This window comes from Coregonus clupeaformis, chromosome 7 (genome assembly GCF_020615455.1).
Source record: "Coregonus clupeaformis isolate EN_2021a chromosome 7, ASM2061545v1, whole genome shotgun sequence".
Lineage (NCBI taxonomy): Eukaryota > Metazoa > Chordata > Actinopteri > Salmoniformes > Salmonidae > Coregonus > Coregonus clupeaformis.
Window position 1 is genome coordinate 4,293,682 of NC_059198.1, and position 18,232 is coordinate 4,311,913.

The 18,232-nt window shown below is 45.9% G+C and overlaps 1 protein-coding gene across 1 annotated transcript in view; it reads left to right on the forward strand.

The window, feature by feature from the left end:
• The window catches only part of LOC121568806 (serine/threonine-protein kinase LMTK2-like), a 60,834-nt gene that overhangs the window by 38,549 nt on the left and 4,053 nt on the right, over positions 1–18,232 (forward strand). Inside the window, exons 8-12 of the mRNA XM_041879242.2 lie at positions 4,812–4,942; positions 8,731–8,815; positions 9,664–9,785; positions 14,406–14,555; positions 14,799–17,994. Coding sequence (XP_041735176.1) covers positions 4,812–4,942; positions 8,731–8,815; positions 9,664–9,785; positions 14,406–14,555; positions 14,799–17,994 — 3,684 coding nt within the window. The remainder of the gene's footprint in view (positions 1–4,811; positions 4,943–8,730; positions 8,816–9,663; positions 9,786–14,405; positions 14,556–14,798; positions 17,995–18,232) is intronic.

Below are 18,232 nucleotides of genomic sequence, written 5' to 3' on the forward strand. Positions count from 1 at the left end.
GGTCTTCAAAGGTGTTCTGATCTGGTTCGACAACTTCCACCACATCAGACTACAGTATTTGCAATAATTGTATATACAATTGCATTGTTTACCTCCGTCAACAGCTGTGGCTCCCGTCCGTACTCAGTGGAGGCCTGGATGCTGCTGTTGTGTGCAAAGAGAATTACCTTCAGGTTGATCTCCCACCCTTCCTGGTACTCATCAAGGGTCTGGTTGGTCCATTCACCAAACCTAGAGGAGGGGTAGGAAAGCGATATCGATTGACAATGTAAGATATTGAAATATGTCAGATTTATGTACCATGGAAAAACAAAAATAAAACTAACCATTGGTGTTCCAGCGTTCATGACCTCGGTCACTCAAGATGACCTCAGGAGAACCGTGGGTGTTGAAGATGTCCATCATCACCTTGGAGGTGGCCTCGCCAGTCTCATCCTTGATGGGTATCATACAAAACGAAAATCTATTTTTGGTTCCAAGCACCCATTTTAATGGGTTACAGAAGGGAATTTAGAGTTAAGCACATACTCTTCCTTTACTGAACTTAATGGGTTTTGCCTCCACCCACTTGGTAAAGTGATCGGTCGCTGTCAGACACCAGCTGTTGCCATTCCTGGATTTCGTGAAGGGTCCGATGAGGTTCACCCCTAACATTTAAAGTATTAGAGAGAAGTTTACTTTATTGTTACCCATATCTGTCTCATACAGTATGCAGACTTTCATATTTGTAAGGATACTGACACACACACACACACACACACATTCTATAATATTGAACTCTGCTGTGGTCAAATAAAGCAACCATTACAAAACAACTTATTAGGGCAGAATTTGAATTGGGACACTTACCGATCATGTGCCATGGTGAAACAACTTTGACGGGCTTCAACTCCAGCGCCACAGTCTTCGCCCTCTCAAACTTCTGGCTGGCTAGACAGGGTACTGACCTTTAAGCAAAAAGTTACAAATTGAAACGTGTGCTCTCTGATATGACTTTCATTGAAATCATAATAATTTCTGATATAATAGAATGTGATTGATAAACAAAAGGTTATTTCACTTGCCCAGCTGTCCACCTCCTTGACAATTCCCCTTCAGAAGAAGCGTAGGTTGATTTTGGCAATCATGCACTTCACTCCAAAATGGCCAGCATGCATCTTGGTCAGCACGGCCTCTTTCTCCTCCTTAGTAAAAATCACCCTTGTGTGTGGCTGGCCATCCTTGCCCCGTAGGTACATATGATTGCCTAACAAGTTGGAAGAGAAGAGTTGCGGAAATACTCAAGTCTAAGTACATTTGCACTGCTGTCTTTCTCTCTCTGTTTCTCTCTCTCCCTCCCTCACTTTAATATTTTCTTTCTCACCCCCCCTCTGTGTCGGTCTAGCGAAGACACCTCGTTAAGGGCATTTGGATTTACACCTATCCATTTGATTGATCAGGTTTAACTTATAGCTAGATACCTCAATATGACAGACATATAACTATATCAGTGGAGGCTGCTGAGGGGAGGACGGCTCAGAAAATGTCTGGAATGGAGTCAATTGAATGGTATCAACCACATAGAAAACACGTGTTTGATACCATTCCATTTACTCCATTCCAGACATTATTATGAGCCATCCTCCCCTCAGTAGCCTCCACTGAACTATATGTATAGCTAGCAACATGTAGATGACCAACTAGCTAGATGGAAAATGGTTGTTGAAAAATGATTGTACATAGCTAAATCCATCCAGTTATCTAATAGAAGTTAACTGCTTAATGTGTCCCTAAATTGTGAATTTCTCTGAATGTTGTGCCTCTTGTCGATCAGTGGTGCCTTCATAGTACTTCGCCTGGTTGGAAAGATAAAATAACATATCCTCGAGGGATGCCATTAAAGTGCAAGCTACATAGAAACAGAAAGCGACAATAACAGTTACAGTAGTTAGCTAGCTAACGTTAGCTAAATAAAACTGTAGCTGGCTAGCTGACTAGGCAGGCTGAGGTATATAAGTAAAGTTACAGTAGCTAGCAACGTCAATCTAAAAACAGCTTAAATTATTACTATTTAACAATATTTTCTTATATAAAGACAAATATATGGTAAAGAAAGAGTGTTCTCTTTCCAGTCTTTTCGATCCTCTGAAGCAGCAGGTAGTCAGCAGGTTATCACCATCAAAAACACAGTCCTTGGAGAGCAATTCTGAGGTAATAATTTTGCGCGAACTGAGCGAGCGCTTACGAGGTGAAATCGAACTTGAACTGCCCACGTCCTCTTTCCTTCGCTACGAGGTAAAATAGAGCCAAGCAACCAGCATAGCAACGGACGCTTTGGTTCATTATGTAATCCAGTCAGAATGTTGCAAGTTCTAGCAACAGCCCTAGCAACAGAAGCTAGAACTCATCGAATCCCATTGTGACGCGGGGGAGTGGGGGGACACTATTTGGCCGGGGGACACTATTTGGCATGACAGGCCCCAGAGAGTAACATGCTTTATGATGAAGACATGTCATTGTATGCAAGGACTCACTATCAGACATTGAACATGATCAGGGCCTAGAGTTTTTCCGGAACACATTAACTGACCAGGAAACACTTTTTACCCGTACCATGATAACTCACAACCTTTTTTCCTAATTAGTTCGCCGTGGTGTAATTCATATTTGTTTAATTGTTCTCATTAGGTTCAATTGACTACAATTACTTGTCTTGTTAGTAATTCCACTCTGTGCTAATAACTCAATCACCCATTAAGTCGTTAACTAAATGTAATGTGATATAATGAGGACACACTGTTCCATTTGATTCTTTACATTGAGAATGGGAGTTTGGAGAAGACACAGGCTGTCTGTTTCCACCCATCAGGACAGGACAATGGGGAGGACATTTGTCAGGAAGGCAGAACAAGACTCCCACAGTAACACAGACAGTCTTTCCATTACAGGACAATATTGGTTGGTTTTCACATTGACAGTGGTCAAAGCACCTCCGGTTAGAGTTTCCTTCTCAGTAAACCGTGTGTACCTTTTCAGTAGACGACAGTCAGCACGGTTGTTGGCGTTGTTGTTTTCGCATCATCAACAGCATCTCCTTTTTAAAAAATTTTAATTTTTACAAATGTTACTTCTAGTGTGCATGTGAGAAGATCAATTACACTTTATTGATGTCCAAGGTATCACTAACCATAGGTTTAATATATATCTTCTTCTATGGTTCAATATAGGTCTTCTATGAATTGTCTTTCTCACAGAAGGTGGTTGTTTATAGCTGGTATTGGAGAAAAGCAGCTCGACCGTGTCTGTTAGAAACAAGAGTTATGGTGGTTCCGTCAGCAGACTGGTCTAAGCTGCTTGTAGTCAGTAAGGGGACAGAGAGCTCTTAGTAAACAAGGCAGCTCCATTACCCTGAGTCATGTGGATTGACACTTTTACCGAAAGCTGGCCATATATTATATGACCCCGCGGAGTGGCTGTGTTCTCACTACCACATTCCACAGGAATCCTCTTAGCTCCTTGTGACACAGGAGTCACCTTCTCCAGAGCTCCCCCACTGTGGTGAACCTGATCCCCCAGGGCCCCATACCTACCTGGGCCTGCAGTCCTTCTCACTGACTGGCTGTGTATAGAAGGACCTGTTGGAATAGATCCTGTCCTTGTCAAGGACCCAGTTGACCTGACTGGCTTTGTATAAGGGACCTATCAGAATGGATCCTGGCGAAGGACCGCCTGGGGGCTAGAGGGATATCCTGTGGTGTTGTTCTGCAGGGCTCCATATTGGGGCCTCTACTGTTCCTCATATTTGTAGGATAAATGACATGTTAGTAGCAGAGAGATTACCAGAGGGTGTGTGTGATTCTAAAGTCCTTTGACATGATACATTATAATTCCCCCCATCAGTAAAATTCCATCTCGGAATCGTGGCGCAGTGTCAAAATAAGGGTGTGGCGTTGTTTATTGTGGTATTTTGCTCAGAATGTTCTTTCCGTGATTCGTTTTTCACAATACTTTTTTATTTTAATTTTATTTAAAAGTCTTACCCATTTGTTGTGACGGTTTTGCCCTTAAAAGAAGGCTGCACTTTGTTGTTGAGATGTAGATGAGAATGCAAGCCTTTCACTGGCAGTTCTCAGAGCTTTGTAAGCTGCATGCAGGGTGTGAACCACAGCCCCGGTTGACACAATAGTGCGAGGCAAGCCCCTATTACCTCAGGACGAGCCTTGTCAGTGAATCCATCAACTCAGACTTATTAGCCTTGCACTCATGCCACCTCTGTCTATGGACCTCAGCCTAACCCACATAGTGACTGTCTGTACCACTACAATCAGAGGGCTCTGGTGGGTTGGTGGCTGGTTACAATCTGGCATCAGCCTCAGCTGCCCTCCCCAACATCTCAGAGGGGTGGGAATAAAATGTGCCCCCCGACCTATTTCCCCAGACTCTGGGACTCGTTGTTCTCACACACCCCAGGTCGTTCACCTCCTCTCCCAAACAGAGCTTTTGACCGTGGGCACAGAAACGTGACCTGGCCATATAGACCTAGGTTTATTAAACAGCTGGGCCCTTGTTTGGGTCCACTCCCCCATCAGCAGTAAAAACCTGCTGGGCTGGACAGAGCTATGGAGTGGGAGGGAGTCTACTGCCACCGTGTGGATGACAGCTTACAATGCACCTTCAGATAGTCACTCACAAATCCATATTACAGGAGCTTCAAGATGTGTTTTGTCTGTGTGACATTTGATATTAAAATAAAGACTAAGTGAATGCTGTTTTTGGCAGTGAAACTAATACACAGATGTTATCCTGTGCGTGTGCGTGTGTCTCCATTTCAGGGGGACCTCCGGAGCTACCTGTCTCAACAGGATTGGATGTTCCGAAATGCTGAGCTGCTGCAGCTGCAGAAGATGGCCTGTGAAATCGCTGCTGGCGTCACCCACCTCCACAAACACAACTTCCTGCACAGGTAGCACTTCTGCTCCGTCTCCGTTTACACCAGTCAGTCAGTCACAACTAGACATTGCTTTAGCTAAGGGCACAGCCTTCAGATGTCAACCAACAAAGTCACGTTTCAAGGAATTAAGACTTCATCAAACATTTAAATAGTACTGTCTGTTTTTAGATCTTCCAACTTCAAAATGTTGCGTTACGATAGTATCAGACACAAGTGATATTAACGTGTCACAATTACAAGTCTGTCTCTATCTAATCAATTATGTGGTTTTGGCATCCCTCATGGCACCTTGCTCTTATGGATACATCCTGTTTCAGTATATGAAGCTGAAGATGTTTGTAGATGTTTGTTTTTACTCCTACTCCCAAGCCAACACTGGGCCAATCCAAAACAGGGCCACCGGGCCTCCCCAAAAAGGAGAGTGTGTCAAGGGCCCGTTTCTTTTCACCTTTTACCCGGCGAGTGCAGGACATGTAGGTGAGCAGGGCTATGGAGGAGAGGGGGGGGGGTTGTAGGGTAACATGCGTCGCTCAGCTCATCCATGTTTTGCATGCTCAGAATAAACCCAGAGGGCTCCAATTACCCAGCTCCCACGCATTGCCACAGTGTCAACTATCAGCCTGTCAGAAGGATATGATGATTCTGCTGTTTGTGTGTAAATGGATAGCTTCATGTTGGCCATTTATTATCCCGTGTTACAACTCAAAAGGAGCCCTAGTACGAGATTCCACCGTTAACAGGGTCGTAATGACAGTCGTAAAAAATATAGTGCACCGCTTTTCTTTTGGTTGGGTTGCAAAGTTGATTTACTACCAAGGCGTTCTCGCTGGATTCCCCGCCCACAAAGTACCCGATACGGGGGGCTGTGGCTAGCGCTGTGCCGCAAAGCCTTCTGGGACAGGGGCAGTGGCATGAACTGGAACTGTAGCCAAGGCTCAGGGTATGTGGTTTCTGAGCCCAGCTCGTTATTGTGATGGGGCGGCCACAGCGATAAGAAATCAAGCTGGCAGGGCGGTGCAGGAGAATCACTCTAACTGACATTACGTAACAACACTGGGGAGAAATAGCATATGGGGCAGTGGAGGAGAGGGAAGTGTGTACTCCAGTTTTCAACCAGTGTGACAACCGTAGCATTGAAAAGTTTTTTCTTATTTTTTTGGCTTCCAGAACATATTTTAATTTGGTAATTTTACTGAATCTGATAGTTCCACTTGACCTGAAAATAATGTTTAGAATCAGTTGATCTCACTATTTTTGTTGTTGTAAGGTCTTTGTTTTTAACTCGCTAGGTTGCTGAGCTATTCTGATTTTCTGTGGAAGAGGTTAAGAATCTGCTGACGTGTCTACACCAAACAGCCTTCAAGCCATGGCGGTGTCGACCACCCACGCCATTTGCCTTGTAGGGATAGGACGTTGAATCTGATTCTCTCTCCCTGACCCGCCAGCAGTACTGTAATGCACTGTGTTCGCCAACAGCAGGGAACAGCCAGGACAGAAGAGGTTTAAAATATCTCTCCATTTATCTTGCCGAGGTTTCAGTGGGCCTGACAGTAACTCCTGGGGTGTGCGAGCACAGACCACTAGTGTCAGCGATGTCCACAGATAGACGGGGTAAAGAGACGCGCTCTTGGAACGGGTTGGTGGTGAAATGTTGCCAGGGCCAAGGGGAAACCAGAGCCTCTCCCTCCATGAGGGTGCCAGTCTGAATGAGCTACCATCTGTCCACTCGGGCGGCCCAGTCCACCTTTATCGCCCTCCCCTGGCCACCCGCCTCACTGCCACTCTGTGCCCGCCTGTGAGTGTTCTTTCCTGGGAACAATATCCTGGTGCTGTATGAGTGAGTCGGGAAAAGCTCCAGCATCAGTGATTTTGTTACTAGGGGCGGAACAGAAGCGACTGGAGGAGGTTTCCCCTAGTGATACAAGCTATAAGTCCAAATGTGTTTCGGTCACTCAAGAGTCCAGTCTTTGTCTGGCCCTGTCCTGACCTGGGTCTGTGGTGGTTGGTGGTTGGTTGGATTTAGAGGCAGGTTGAAGGGGTCTTTAATCACCTGAGACATGGCATGGCTGGGCAACACATTCAAACAAACGAGGTGGGAAGAGAGGCAGTCACAAGTGTAGAGACACTTAGATGAACAAAGAATGAGTTCTCTATCACCCTGAGGTTGGAAAACAGAATTTAAACAGATATTTGATCCTATTAGGGTGAGGAAAATGTAATTATTCAAAAAAAAGGTCACTGGGATATTAATTATGTAATCCTGTCGTAGGCCTGTACAGTATATTTAAGGCATGCAAATACACTCAGTGGCCAGTTTATTAGGTACACCACCCCGTTCACGAAAACAGTGGGCGTGGCTGGCTATATAAAGCCGGCAGACCGGCATCAGGATATTCAGTTACTGTTCAATTGAACGTTAGAATGGGCAAAACTAGGGACCTATGTGACTTTGAGCATGGTATGATCATCGGTGCCAGGAGCGCCGTTTCAAGTATCTCAGAAACGGCCGGCCTCCTGGGATTTTCACGCACGGCAGTGTCTAGGGTTTACCAAGAAAGGTGCGACAAAAAAAATACAATCCAGTCAGCGGCAGTCCTGTGGGCAAAAACAGCTCGTTGATGAGAGGGGTCGAAGGAGAATGGCAAGAGTCGTGCGAGCTAACAGGCGGGCCACAAACAGGCAAATAACGGCGCAGTACAACAGTGGTGTGGAGAACGGCATCTTGGAACGCACAACTCGTCAATCCTTGTCACAGATGGGCTATTGCAGCAGACGACCACACCGGGTTCCACTGCTATCAGCTAAACAAAAGAAGAAGCGGCTCCAGTGGGCACGCCATCACCAACACTGGATAATTGAGGAATGGAAAAACATTGCCTGGTCTGACGAATCCTGGTTCCTTTTGCGTCATGCTAATGGCAGAGTCAGGATTTGGCGTAAGCAGCATGAGTCCATGGCCCCATCCTGACTGGTGTCAACGGTACAGGCTGGTGGCGATGGTGTGGGGAATGTTTTCCTGGCACACGTTAGGTCCCTTAATACCAATTGAGCAACGTTTGAATGCCACAGCGTATCTGAACATTGTTGCTGACCAGGTGCATCCCTTCATGGCTACAGGGGGGGTCCGACCCGGCACTAGATGGGTGTACCTAATAAACTGAGCATATATTCCACCGTTTCAATTAGTTATTTCCATTGCATGACCACATGCCAATCTAAACGTCTCCTGCAGCAGCACTGAGTTCCATCTTCTCATATGTGTGATGACCAAGAGACGGTTCAGAGGGTTGTTTTATCTTCAGAGACTACAGTTGTGTGTACTGCAGTGTTTGTCCCACACCGCTAACTTGTGTTCAAACTAGGGTTGGGCCAATTATATGATTACATTATTTACATCGAATATTGAATAAATAGCTCTCATTTGTTGGGTCTGAACTAGGGTTGGGCGATACTTGAGAAGACCTCTTCTACGATATGCTACTCCAAATATCACGATATCCGATATAATCGTTTTGCGCTGTTAATGTATGGCTGGTAGACTCAACTGGACCTGTGGGTTGGCACCAGAACAACTGGACCAACCGCCTATTATTTGCAGCCCTGTGATCCATTCACCGTTCTATGACCACACCAGACCGTATTGAACACATATTAAACTCAACCGTTCTATGACCACACCAGACCATATTGAACACACAATGAACTCTGTGTAAATCCTCATGGTGTGAAACAACTGCAGTCTCATGTTGTTTTTGAATCTCTTCTTTAATGGGTTTCCTTCTCCTCCTCTTTTCTCACAGTGACTTAGCCCTGAGGAACTGCTTTCTGACCACAGACCTGACCGTCAAAGTGGGAGACTATGGCATCGGCCCCTACAGATACAAGGTACCAGGACACTTTCCAACTGGTTCTCCTTCAAATGGAATCAGGGGGATTTGGTTTAGTTTTACTTTCAGGTGACAAAAGGAAGTGGCATCTGTATGTGTGCTGTTACAATAGTTTAGGTTCATTAACCTATAACCCTTTCCACACTACTGAGCTGAGCCCAGCTGAACAGAGGTTACGCATCCACCAAAGTTTCAAAGGATGATGTGAAAGAAAATATCAAAGCCAGTACATTATAGTATAGGCTTAGTCCGTATAGTCAACACAATAGTGTGAAAAGTTTTTTTTTTAAGCCTTTACAAAGCAGCAGAGTCCGCAAAGAGAGGGTAAGTGCTTTCCAGTAGGGGGTTTATATACAGTTCTTAGTTTTTGACCCGTCTGGCAGAACTCTGTGAAGCATTAAAACCTTTATACCAAAGTGTAATTCCCTACTGCATTTGGCCCTGGCCTGACTGTGGAGTCACTAAGGCAAGCTCCGCCCGCTGCATTCCTCAAATAATGTTGAGCTCTCTATTTAGCACAGTCAACAAGTGTGGCCAGAGGTGTTTTGGGTGTATTTATGAGCTTGATTAAGTGCTTACTAGGAAGTCGGACAACAACTCTAAGTACAGTAATGTGGGTTAGAACTGAAGGAAAGGTTACCAAACATATCCAAAAGCTTCTTAGAAGCCTTGGCAAAACACATCACTGAATTGATTGGATAAAAGAAGGCGAATGAGAGCCTACTGGTTGTTTGTGGAAGTGGCATTCTGAGATAGACATCCTATTAAATTACACATTTATTTGTTCTGCATGTAATTACATGGATGCTCCATGCTTGACTCTGTCCCTCTCTCATGATGTCACAGGAGGACTACATCATCACGGAGGACGACGAGTCGGCACCCCTGCGCTGGATGGCCCCGGAGCTGGTGGGCGAGCGCCATGGGGGCGTGATCACCCTGGACCAGACCAAGTCTGGCAATGTGTGGTAGGTACCTCCACCTAGTCACTGTGCAATTCGCAGGTGGCACCTTAATTGGGGAGGACAGGCTCATAATAATGGCTGGAATGGAATAAAATGGAATGGTATCAAACACATGGTTTCCATGTCCATGTGTTTGATACCATTCCATTCACTCCATTCCAGCCATTATTATGAGCCGTCCTCCCCTCAGCAGCCTCCTGTGCTGTGCATCTTTACAGGGTGTTGTGCTACAGTATGTTACAGTAGTTGCATTTCTTTTTCTCACTGTGTTGAATAAAATATACTAATTAACACAGTGAGTCAACCTGTGTCCTGTTGGGCTGTTGCTGGCCAGTAGGCCAGGGTCTCCTTTGAAGATGATAGACGATCTCTGATTCTTCTGTCCAGATACCCTCTCTCTCTGAGGCTGTAAATCTTAGCAGCCGCTCAGTCTAGCTGACTTCTAAAGGGAAGAAGACGCTGACCCTGCACTCCAACTCACTCCCACCAGGCAGCACAGCAACACTGTAACCTATCCCTCCTAGTCCCTCCTAGCCCCTCCCCTATGACCTCATGGCTCCGTGCCAGTCTGTGTCACGGCTGTAAATCACAACGTTGCATAAGGAGGCTCTCATTGCAGTACCACATTTACCCCTAAATAAGGATATGTTTAGTTGTCAGAATATGGGTCATTCCACCAATTGAGTGCATTTTGGGTAGTGTAGCGTAAGTGTTCCTATTAAGGCCACCAACGTCGAAGTTACTACATTTCTAACATATACTGCCCTAGTCTCTGTAGGAAAAGTGGAGATAGAATGAAAGATGAATCTCTCATGTGATGTTTTATGATTTAAAATGTATGTGAAAGGTCCGGACTGGGCTTAATGGCTACCGAATGTACCTGTTAAGCCCATGGGTGTTCCAAATAAGCCCACCTCTTAAATACAAAGGGACAGCTGGTGGACCAAAACACGGAATCACCTGGATGAATGAAGGACAACAATATGACAATGCCCCCACCCAAAAGTGCATGAGTAGTCGCCCAATAGTCATCTTCTTGTCCCTCATTTGTTGGCCTTTTTGTCCACCTGATATCCCTCAACCCTGATCCTATTGTTCTCTCTCTGTGTCAATTACTTCCTGTCCACTCCAAATGTCTTGGAGAGTACAGTGGTTTCTAATTGTTTCTAATCTTGGTAAAGGCACCATGGCTAGATGCATAACTGTAATTTGTGTATTTTAATCAACTTAAATCTGAACAAAACCCATATTTATGTTAATTGAATATTAGGAATGTCAGCACACTATCCCTATGTGTTTCAATGCAAACCGGGCTTAATAGGAACCACAGTGATTTATGGTGAAAAACAGAATAGCAACATCAACTCCTAAAATATTTGGAAACGAATGGTTTGGGGTAAAAATATACACTAGAATACAATATTATGCAAAGTTAATATTGATCATATTGAACAATATGTATTTATTGCCATTGTATAGAGGGAGTGCTGAGAGAAATGTCAAATTTACAAAAATTGCATCTATGAATAACAATGCAATTTTTATTTAACAGGAAAATAAGACAAAATTATTTTAAAAATGGAAGCTGTAAATACCTGGTCTATTATAGAGGTTAAACATAAACAATACTATAGTAACTGACAAATAAAGTAGCAGGGTGGACCGTTTAATCTTGAATCGGCCATAAATCCCCATGTGACAGGGGGAATGGAAGCTTGTGCGCAACAGGGAGTGGGAATTGAATGCAAGCTTCACAAAAACATTGAAATTGTAAAAAAAATCTAGCCTATCTATGGGTAACAGGGTTGACGTTATGTTCGACCCGCTTAGTTTTCCACCACAAAACACCAGATAATGGCTAAAAAGAGTAGCACCAGCTCACCTGCTTTTACACTATGATTTGACTATAAGATGTTGAATGTCTGTTTAAAAAAATTATTTTGAAAGGAATAGTTTCATTAATTAAAACGAGAGTTCAGTTCACATAACAGGGTTTACCTTAAAATGAATGACAAACGTAAATGAATCACTAATCACGTGAAATAAATATGAATCCTCAGAAAGCAACAAAGTAACTAGGGCTTTAAAATGATGGTGAAAACTTGGGGACATTTTTGGGTTAAGTGGGTTAAAATCTTCCTAGAAGTTGAAAAAACATGAGATGGGACATGCAGGTTGTTGGCACTTTAGCAAGTCTTTATTCATATAAAAAAATATGTATTGAATGTTCCATGTGGTCTGTATTAAAGGGTACTTCATTTAATATAACATGCTATTAAAATGCAATATTGGTGCACAATGTCTACTTAAAATTTTGAATAGACGCAAAAGGAACCCATATACACGTAGGCCTATATACTGAGTATATTAAACAATAAGAACACCTGCTCTTTCCATGACAGACTGACCAGGTGAATCCAGGTGAAAGCTATGATCTCTTATTGATGTCACTTGTTAAATCCACTTCAATCAGTGTAGATGAAGGAGGAGACAGGTTAAAGAAGGATTTTAAGTCTTGAGACAATTGAGACATGGATTGTGAATTATGTGTGCCATTGAGGGTGAATGGGCAAAACAAAATATTTAAGTGCCTTTGAACAGGGTATGGTACAGTGAGGGAAATAAGTATTTGATCCCCTGCTGATTTTGTACGTTTGCCCACTGACAAAGAAATGATCCATCTATAATTTTAATGGTAGGTTTATTTGAACAGTGAGAGACAGAATAACAACAAAAAAATCCAGAAGAACGCATGTCAAAAATGTTATAAATTGATTTGCATTTTAATAAGGGAAATAAATATTTGACCCCCACTCAATCAGAAAGATTTCTGGCTCCCAGGTGTCTTTTATACAGGTAACGATCTGAGATTAGGAGCACACTCTTAAAGGGAGTGCTCCTAATCTCAGCTTGTTACCTGTAAAAAAGACACCTGTCCAGAGAAGCAATCAATCAATCAGATTCCAAACTCTCCACCATGGCCAAGACCAAAGAGCTCTCCAAGGATGTCAGGGACAAGATTGTAGACCCACATAAGGCTGGAATGGGCTACAAGACCATCGCCAAGCAGCTTGGTGAGAAGGTGACAACAGTTGGTGCGATTATTCGCAAATGGAAGAAACACAAAATAACTGTCAATCTCCCTCGGCCTGGGGCTCCATGCAAAATCTCACCTCGTGTAGTTGCAATGATCATGAGAACGGTGAGGAATCAGCCCAGAACTACACGGGAGGATCTTGTCAATGATCTCAAGGCAGCTGGGACCATAGTCACCAAGAAAACAATTGGTAACACACTACGCCGTGAAGGACTGAAAGCCTGCAGCGCCCGCAAGGTCCCCCTGCTCAAGAAAGCACATATACAGGCCCGTCTGAAGTTTGCCAATGAACATCTGAATGATTCAGAGGAGAACTGGTTGAAAGTGTTGTGGTCAGATGAGACCAAAATCGAGCTCTTTGGCATCAACTCAACTCGCCGTGTTTGAAGGAGGAGGAATGCTGCCTATTACCCCAAGAACACCATCCCCACCGTCAAACATGGAGGTGGAAACATTATGCTTTGGGGGTGTTTTTCTGCTAAGGGGACAGGACAACTTCACCGCATCAAAGGGACGATAGACGGGCCATGTACCGTCAAATCTTGGGTGAAAACCTCCTTCCCTCAGCCAGGGCATTGAAAATGGGTTGTGGATGGGTATTCCAGCATGACACTGACCCAAAACACACGGCCAAGGCAACAAAGGAGTGGCTCAAGAAGAAGCACATTAAGGTCCTGGAGTGGCCTAGCCAGTCTCCAGACCTTAATCCCATAGAAAATCTGTGGCGGGAGCTGAAGGTTCGAGTTGCCAAACGTCAGCCTCGAATCCTTAATGACTTGGAGAAGATCTGCAAAGAGGAGTGGGACAAAATCCCTCCTGAGATGTGTGCAAACCTGGTGGCCAACTACAAGAAACGTCTGACCTCTGTGATTGCCAACAAGGGTTTTGCCACCAAGTACTAAATCATGTTTTGTAGAGGGGTCAAATACTTATTTCCCTCATTAAAATGCAAATCAATTTATAACGTTTTTCTGGATTGTTTTGTTGTTATTCTGTCTCTCACTGTTCAAATAAACCTACCATTAAAATTATAGACTGATCATGTCTTTGTCAGTGGGCAAACGTACAAAATCAGCAGGGGATCAAATACTTATTTCCCTCACTGTAGTAGGTGCCCCGGTTTGTTTCAAGAACTGCAACGCTGCTGGGTTTTTCATGCTCAACCGTTTCCCCTGTGTATCAAGAATTGCCTACCACCCAAAGGACATTAAGCAAACTTGACACAACTGTGGGAAGTATTGGAGTCAACATGGGCCAGCATCACTGTGGAACTCAGTGTAATCTTTCGTTTAAAGGAATATTTATGTTTTGGGACCTGTTTTGATACTTTTATTAAGAACATTATTCATTGCGATGTAAATATGGTTATTATTACGCTGCAATATTTAAATAGTTTTCCTTCATCTCATTGAGCATTTAATCACAGACCAATGTTTCCATCATACATGCAGGGTACAGTAGATTGTGAGTTCTAATTATCCCTCCACTAGTCATAATAAGTGTTTCTGTGATCCCTGCGTTTGCAGGGCCCTGGGGGTGACTCTGTGGGAGCTGTTTGAGAATGCAGCCCAGCCCTACCCAGACCTGTCTGACCGCGAGGTCCTGAACCACGTCATCAGAGACCAGCAGATCAAACTGTTTAAACCACAGCTGGAGCTGCCCTACTCCGACAGATGGTCAGTCCCTCTCTTTCCAACCATACTACACATGATACCAACTGGATCTAGTTGGAGTACATTTTATTTATGGGATGTCTCCTGAATTGTTAAAATACTTGTATACATTATCATAAAGATAGGTGGATCAAGAATTGCATACCTGACATTGAAACGATATGTTATCTTTTGAAGTGAAATTGTATTTAAAAATCCTCTGCTCATGCCATAAAGGATAATACCTCAACTCTCTCCCCTGTGCAGGTATGAGGTGTTACAGTTCTGCTGGCTGGCTCCAGACAAGCGGGCCACGGCCGAGGAGGTCCACCGGCTGCTCACCTACCTGCGTATGCAGGGCCAGAAGGATGTGGAGGACGACTTCCAGCAGCGCTGGGACTCCCTCAAGCCCAACCCTGTCACGCGCCAGACCACCGTCAGCCACTCCTCCTACCCCATTCTGGAGCAGTTTGCAGACGACGCCCTGCGGGCCGAGGTGGACGAGATGCTCACCATCACTGAGACCAGCCGCGGCCTGAGCTTTGAGTACGTGTGGGAAGCGGCCAAGCACGACCATTACGACAGCAGCAGCGGCCATGGCCGCTCGGCCATGGACACCAAGCTCAACTACCACAGCATGTTCTTCCCTGTGCCCAGTGAGGACATTCAGGCCCACTTCCCAGACCCCGTAGCCCCCAGGACGGGGGGCACCGACAGCAGGAACACCCATTCGGCAATCCCTGGGATCCTTCCCGTGTTTGACGCTCACAAACCAGCCAATGGGAACGAGTACTACATCCAGTTGGAGGAGCAGGGGGAGAGCACCGTGGAGGCAAAGGAGAACAGGGGTCCAGAGGTAAACACAGTGTCTGACAGGCAGCAATTTATCACCCTCCAAGATGTCCGCTTGGACGAGTCCAGCACCGACGCAGACTTCTTCCACCGCAGCATAGACTCCAAGGACTCGTACCTCCAGGACAGCCACATCTGGTCATCCAGTGAGCATGACAGCCCCTACCACACCAACATCTTCAGCGAGGGAGACTCCAGACAGGACTCCCATTCCTGGAACAGGGGCTTCATGGAGCTTCCAGAACTCAACGGAAATGGTTTCCAAAGAGGGGAGTCTGTAGAGGGGCAGGCCCAGGGAACAGAAAAGAGCTTTGGGAATTCTTTTTTAGGGGAGCGCCAATCAGAGGTCATCCTCCAGGACTCTTTAGAGGAGGGGGAGGAGGAGGAGGAGGGGGAGGGAACCCCGGATGTGATGAGGCTTCTGAACACTGAGAAACTAGCGGACAACTTCATGTTCCTCAAAGAGAAGAGCCTGATGAAGGAGGGCTCTGGTTTATCAGGGAAAAGTAGTGGGAGTCTACAACCGGACTTCCTCAAACCTGGTCTGACCCACGTTCCAGAGCACAGCTTCAGAATGAACTCTTGGGATGATGTTGATGATGAGACCATAGATGGCTTAAACGTAGCAGAGATCCACATAAAACCTGTAGAGAGCAACATGTCCCCAGCAGAAGAGGAACTTTTTGACTTTATGAGTCCCAGTTTTGTGGATTTCCTGCAACCTCTAGCAGACCCTAAAACACTGGTGCCTTCAAATACACTGGTAACAGAGGACATCTGTAGCAACCAGCTGCCAGTTAGAAATAGCTCTTCCAGCGAAGACTTTGGTCTGCTGCAGCAGTCCTCTGATATGGGGATGGACTCTGCTTTTGACTCTACCTCTGAGAGGGCCGAGGTCCCTGTCATAAGTCCAGCAAATATCCGCCAGTCTCTCACACTCCTCTCTGAAAGTGCCACTACAGACCCCCTGTGCATGGATGCCAAAACCCCCAGCCTTGAAGACCGCCTCGGAGCCCCAGAGGATGACTGTGTTGAATCCATAGGAATCAAAGAGCCGACAGACGACCTGCTAAGCCATGGCTCTCCCCCAGCCTATGTCAGTGAGATTGCTGTTGACAATGGCCTGACCAGCGAAGGCCTGACCAGTGATGATCTGCTGAGCGACCTGGTTGAAGATAATACAGAGGCAGAAATGGACACCGTCCTCTCTGAGCATGAACATGATGACGACGGGACTTTTGAGGTGGAAGACGCGTCTCACGACAGGTCCTCTCTGCTGGTCTCCGGTCCTTCCATGGACCAGATCAGCCAGGACAGCCTACTGGAGGACAGCATCTCCACCACTCTGCCCACTGTGGAGAACTCAGCCGAGACGCCAGACTCTCTGGACTCCCTGGACATCAGCCACAGGCTGGAGGGGTCGGTCGAAGAACTAAACACCCTGGCCGCACCTCACAAGCTCCAGCCCCCGTACAAAACAGCCGACAGCGGCTACGAGACTGAGAACCTGGAGTCTCCAGAGTGGAACTCTCAGCCCATCATCAAAGACCACTTCTCAGAGGAAAACGGTCTGAGGTTGGCCGAAGAAGAAGAAGAAGAGGAGGAGGAGCCAGCAGCTGCTACCACGCTAGTTCCCCCCGAAATCATTGTCTCGGAGGTGGAGAGTGTGATGGATGCTCAGGATGGTGAGGACCAGCAGGCAGAGCCCATCGCCCCTGGCGAGGAACCTTTAATGGGAGGCAACTACAGAGACTCTGCTTACTTCTCCGACAACGATTCCGAGCCTGAGAAGAAGTCTGAAGAAGCCAACTCGCCAACTGGGGACGTCAGTGGCGGTGTTTCTGGAGGTCCATTTGTTCTTCCTGAAGTCACAGAGGAGGAGCATGTAGGGTCTTCTGCTGTGTCACAGTCTGCCATTGCTCGAGAAGCTCTGGTTGATGTTGGAGTAGAGAAGATGAAGCCTCAGCCCTCGGAAGGGACCAGTCTCCCTGTGCTGGTCCTCACCACAGAGGAGGACTGGGAGAAGACGTCACCTGTGTCCATCGACGGCAGTGTGGACGAGACCAGGACACTGGAGTTCTTCCCCGACTTCAGGACTTCTAGTCACTCCGTGTCCAGCGGAACATCCACAGAGGACCTGGAAAAGCCTCAATTGCCTGCTGTTGCTACCTCAGCAAAACCCTTTCCTGAGAACATACCGGTCCACGCTAAGCTAACCAGGACCTACGCCAGTGAGATCACCCCCAAGCTCAAGGAGCCCGACATGGAGGGGAGGTACCTGGGCAGGCGGGACGGCTCCGATGGGGACGGGCAGGAGGACGGAGGGGAGGCGGACGAAGAGGACGATAACAGCGACGACTCGGATGATGACATGCGGGCGTACCGGTTGCACAGCTCCAGCGAGGACAGCGAGGACGACACGGTGCACCCGGTGCCTGTTATAGTCTCGGATGACAGTAGAGCACGGAACCTCAAGAGCCTGCTGAAGCCCACGCCGCTGAATGTCACCCCCAGCGCCAAACCCTCCATGCAATCAGGGGGCTGCGATGCAGACAGTGCCAGTAGAGCTGTGTCGTTCTTCGACGATGTCACGGTTTTCCTTTTCGACCAGGTACAGTACCCACTTGTCATCTTTTGCATGCACACATCAAACAGACATTGTTTCACTTGTATTGAACAATTATATCAAAACAACTCAAAATACAAATTGGACAACGATTATGGCTATGCATTAGAAATGGTTTGAATGTCATGTGATATTGCAGGTTTTTTTGTAACATTCACAGGTTCTAGTCTAAATATTGTCATTAGACTGAACTTTAACATTTGCACTTATTGGTCTCCCCATC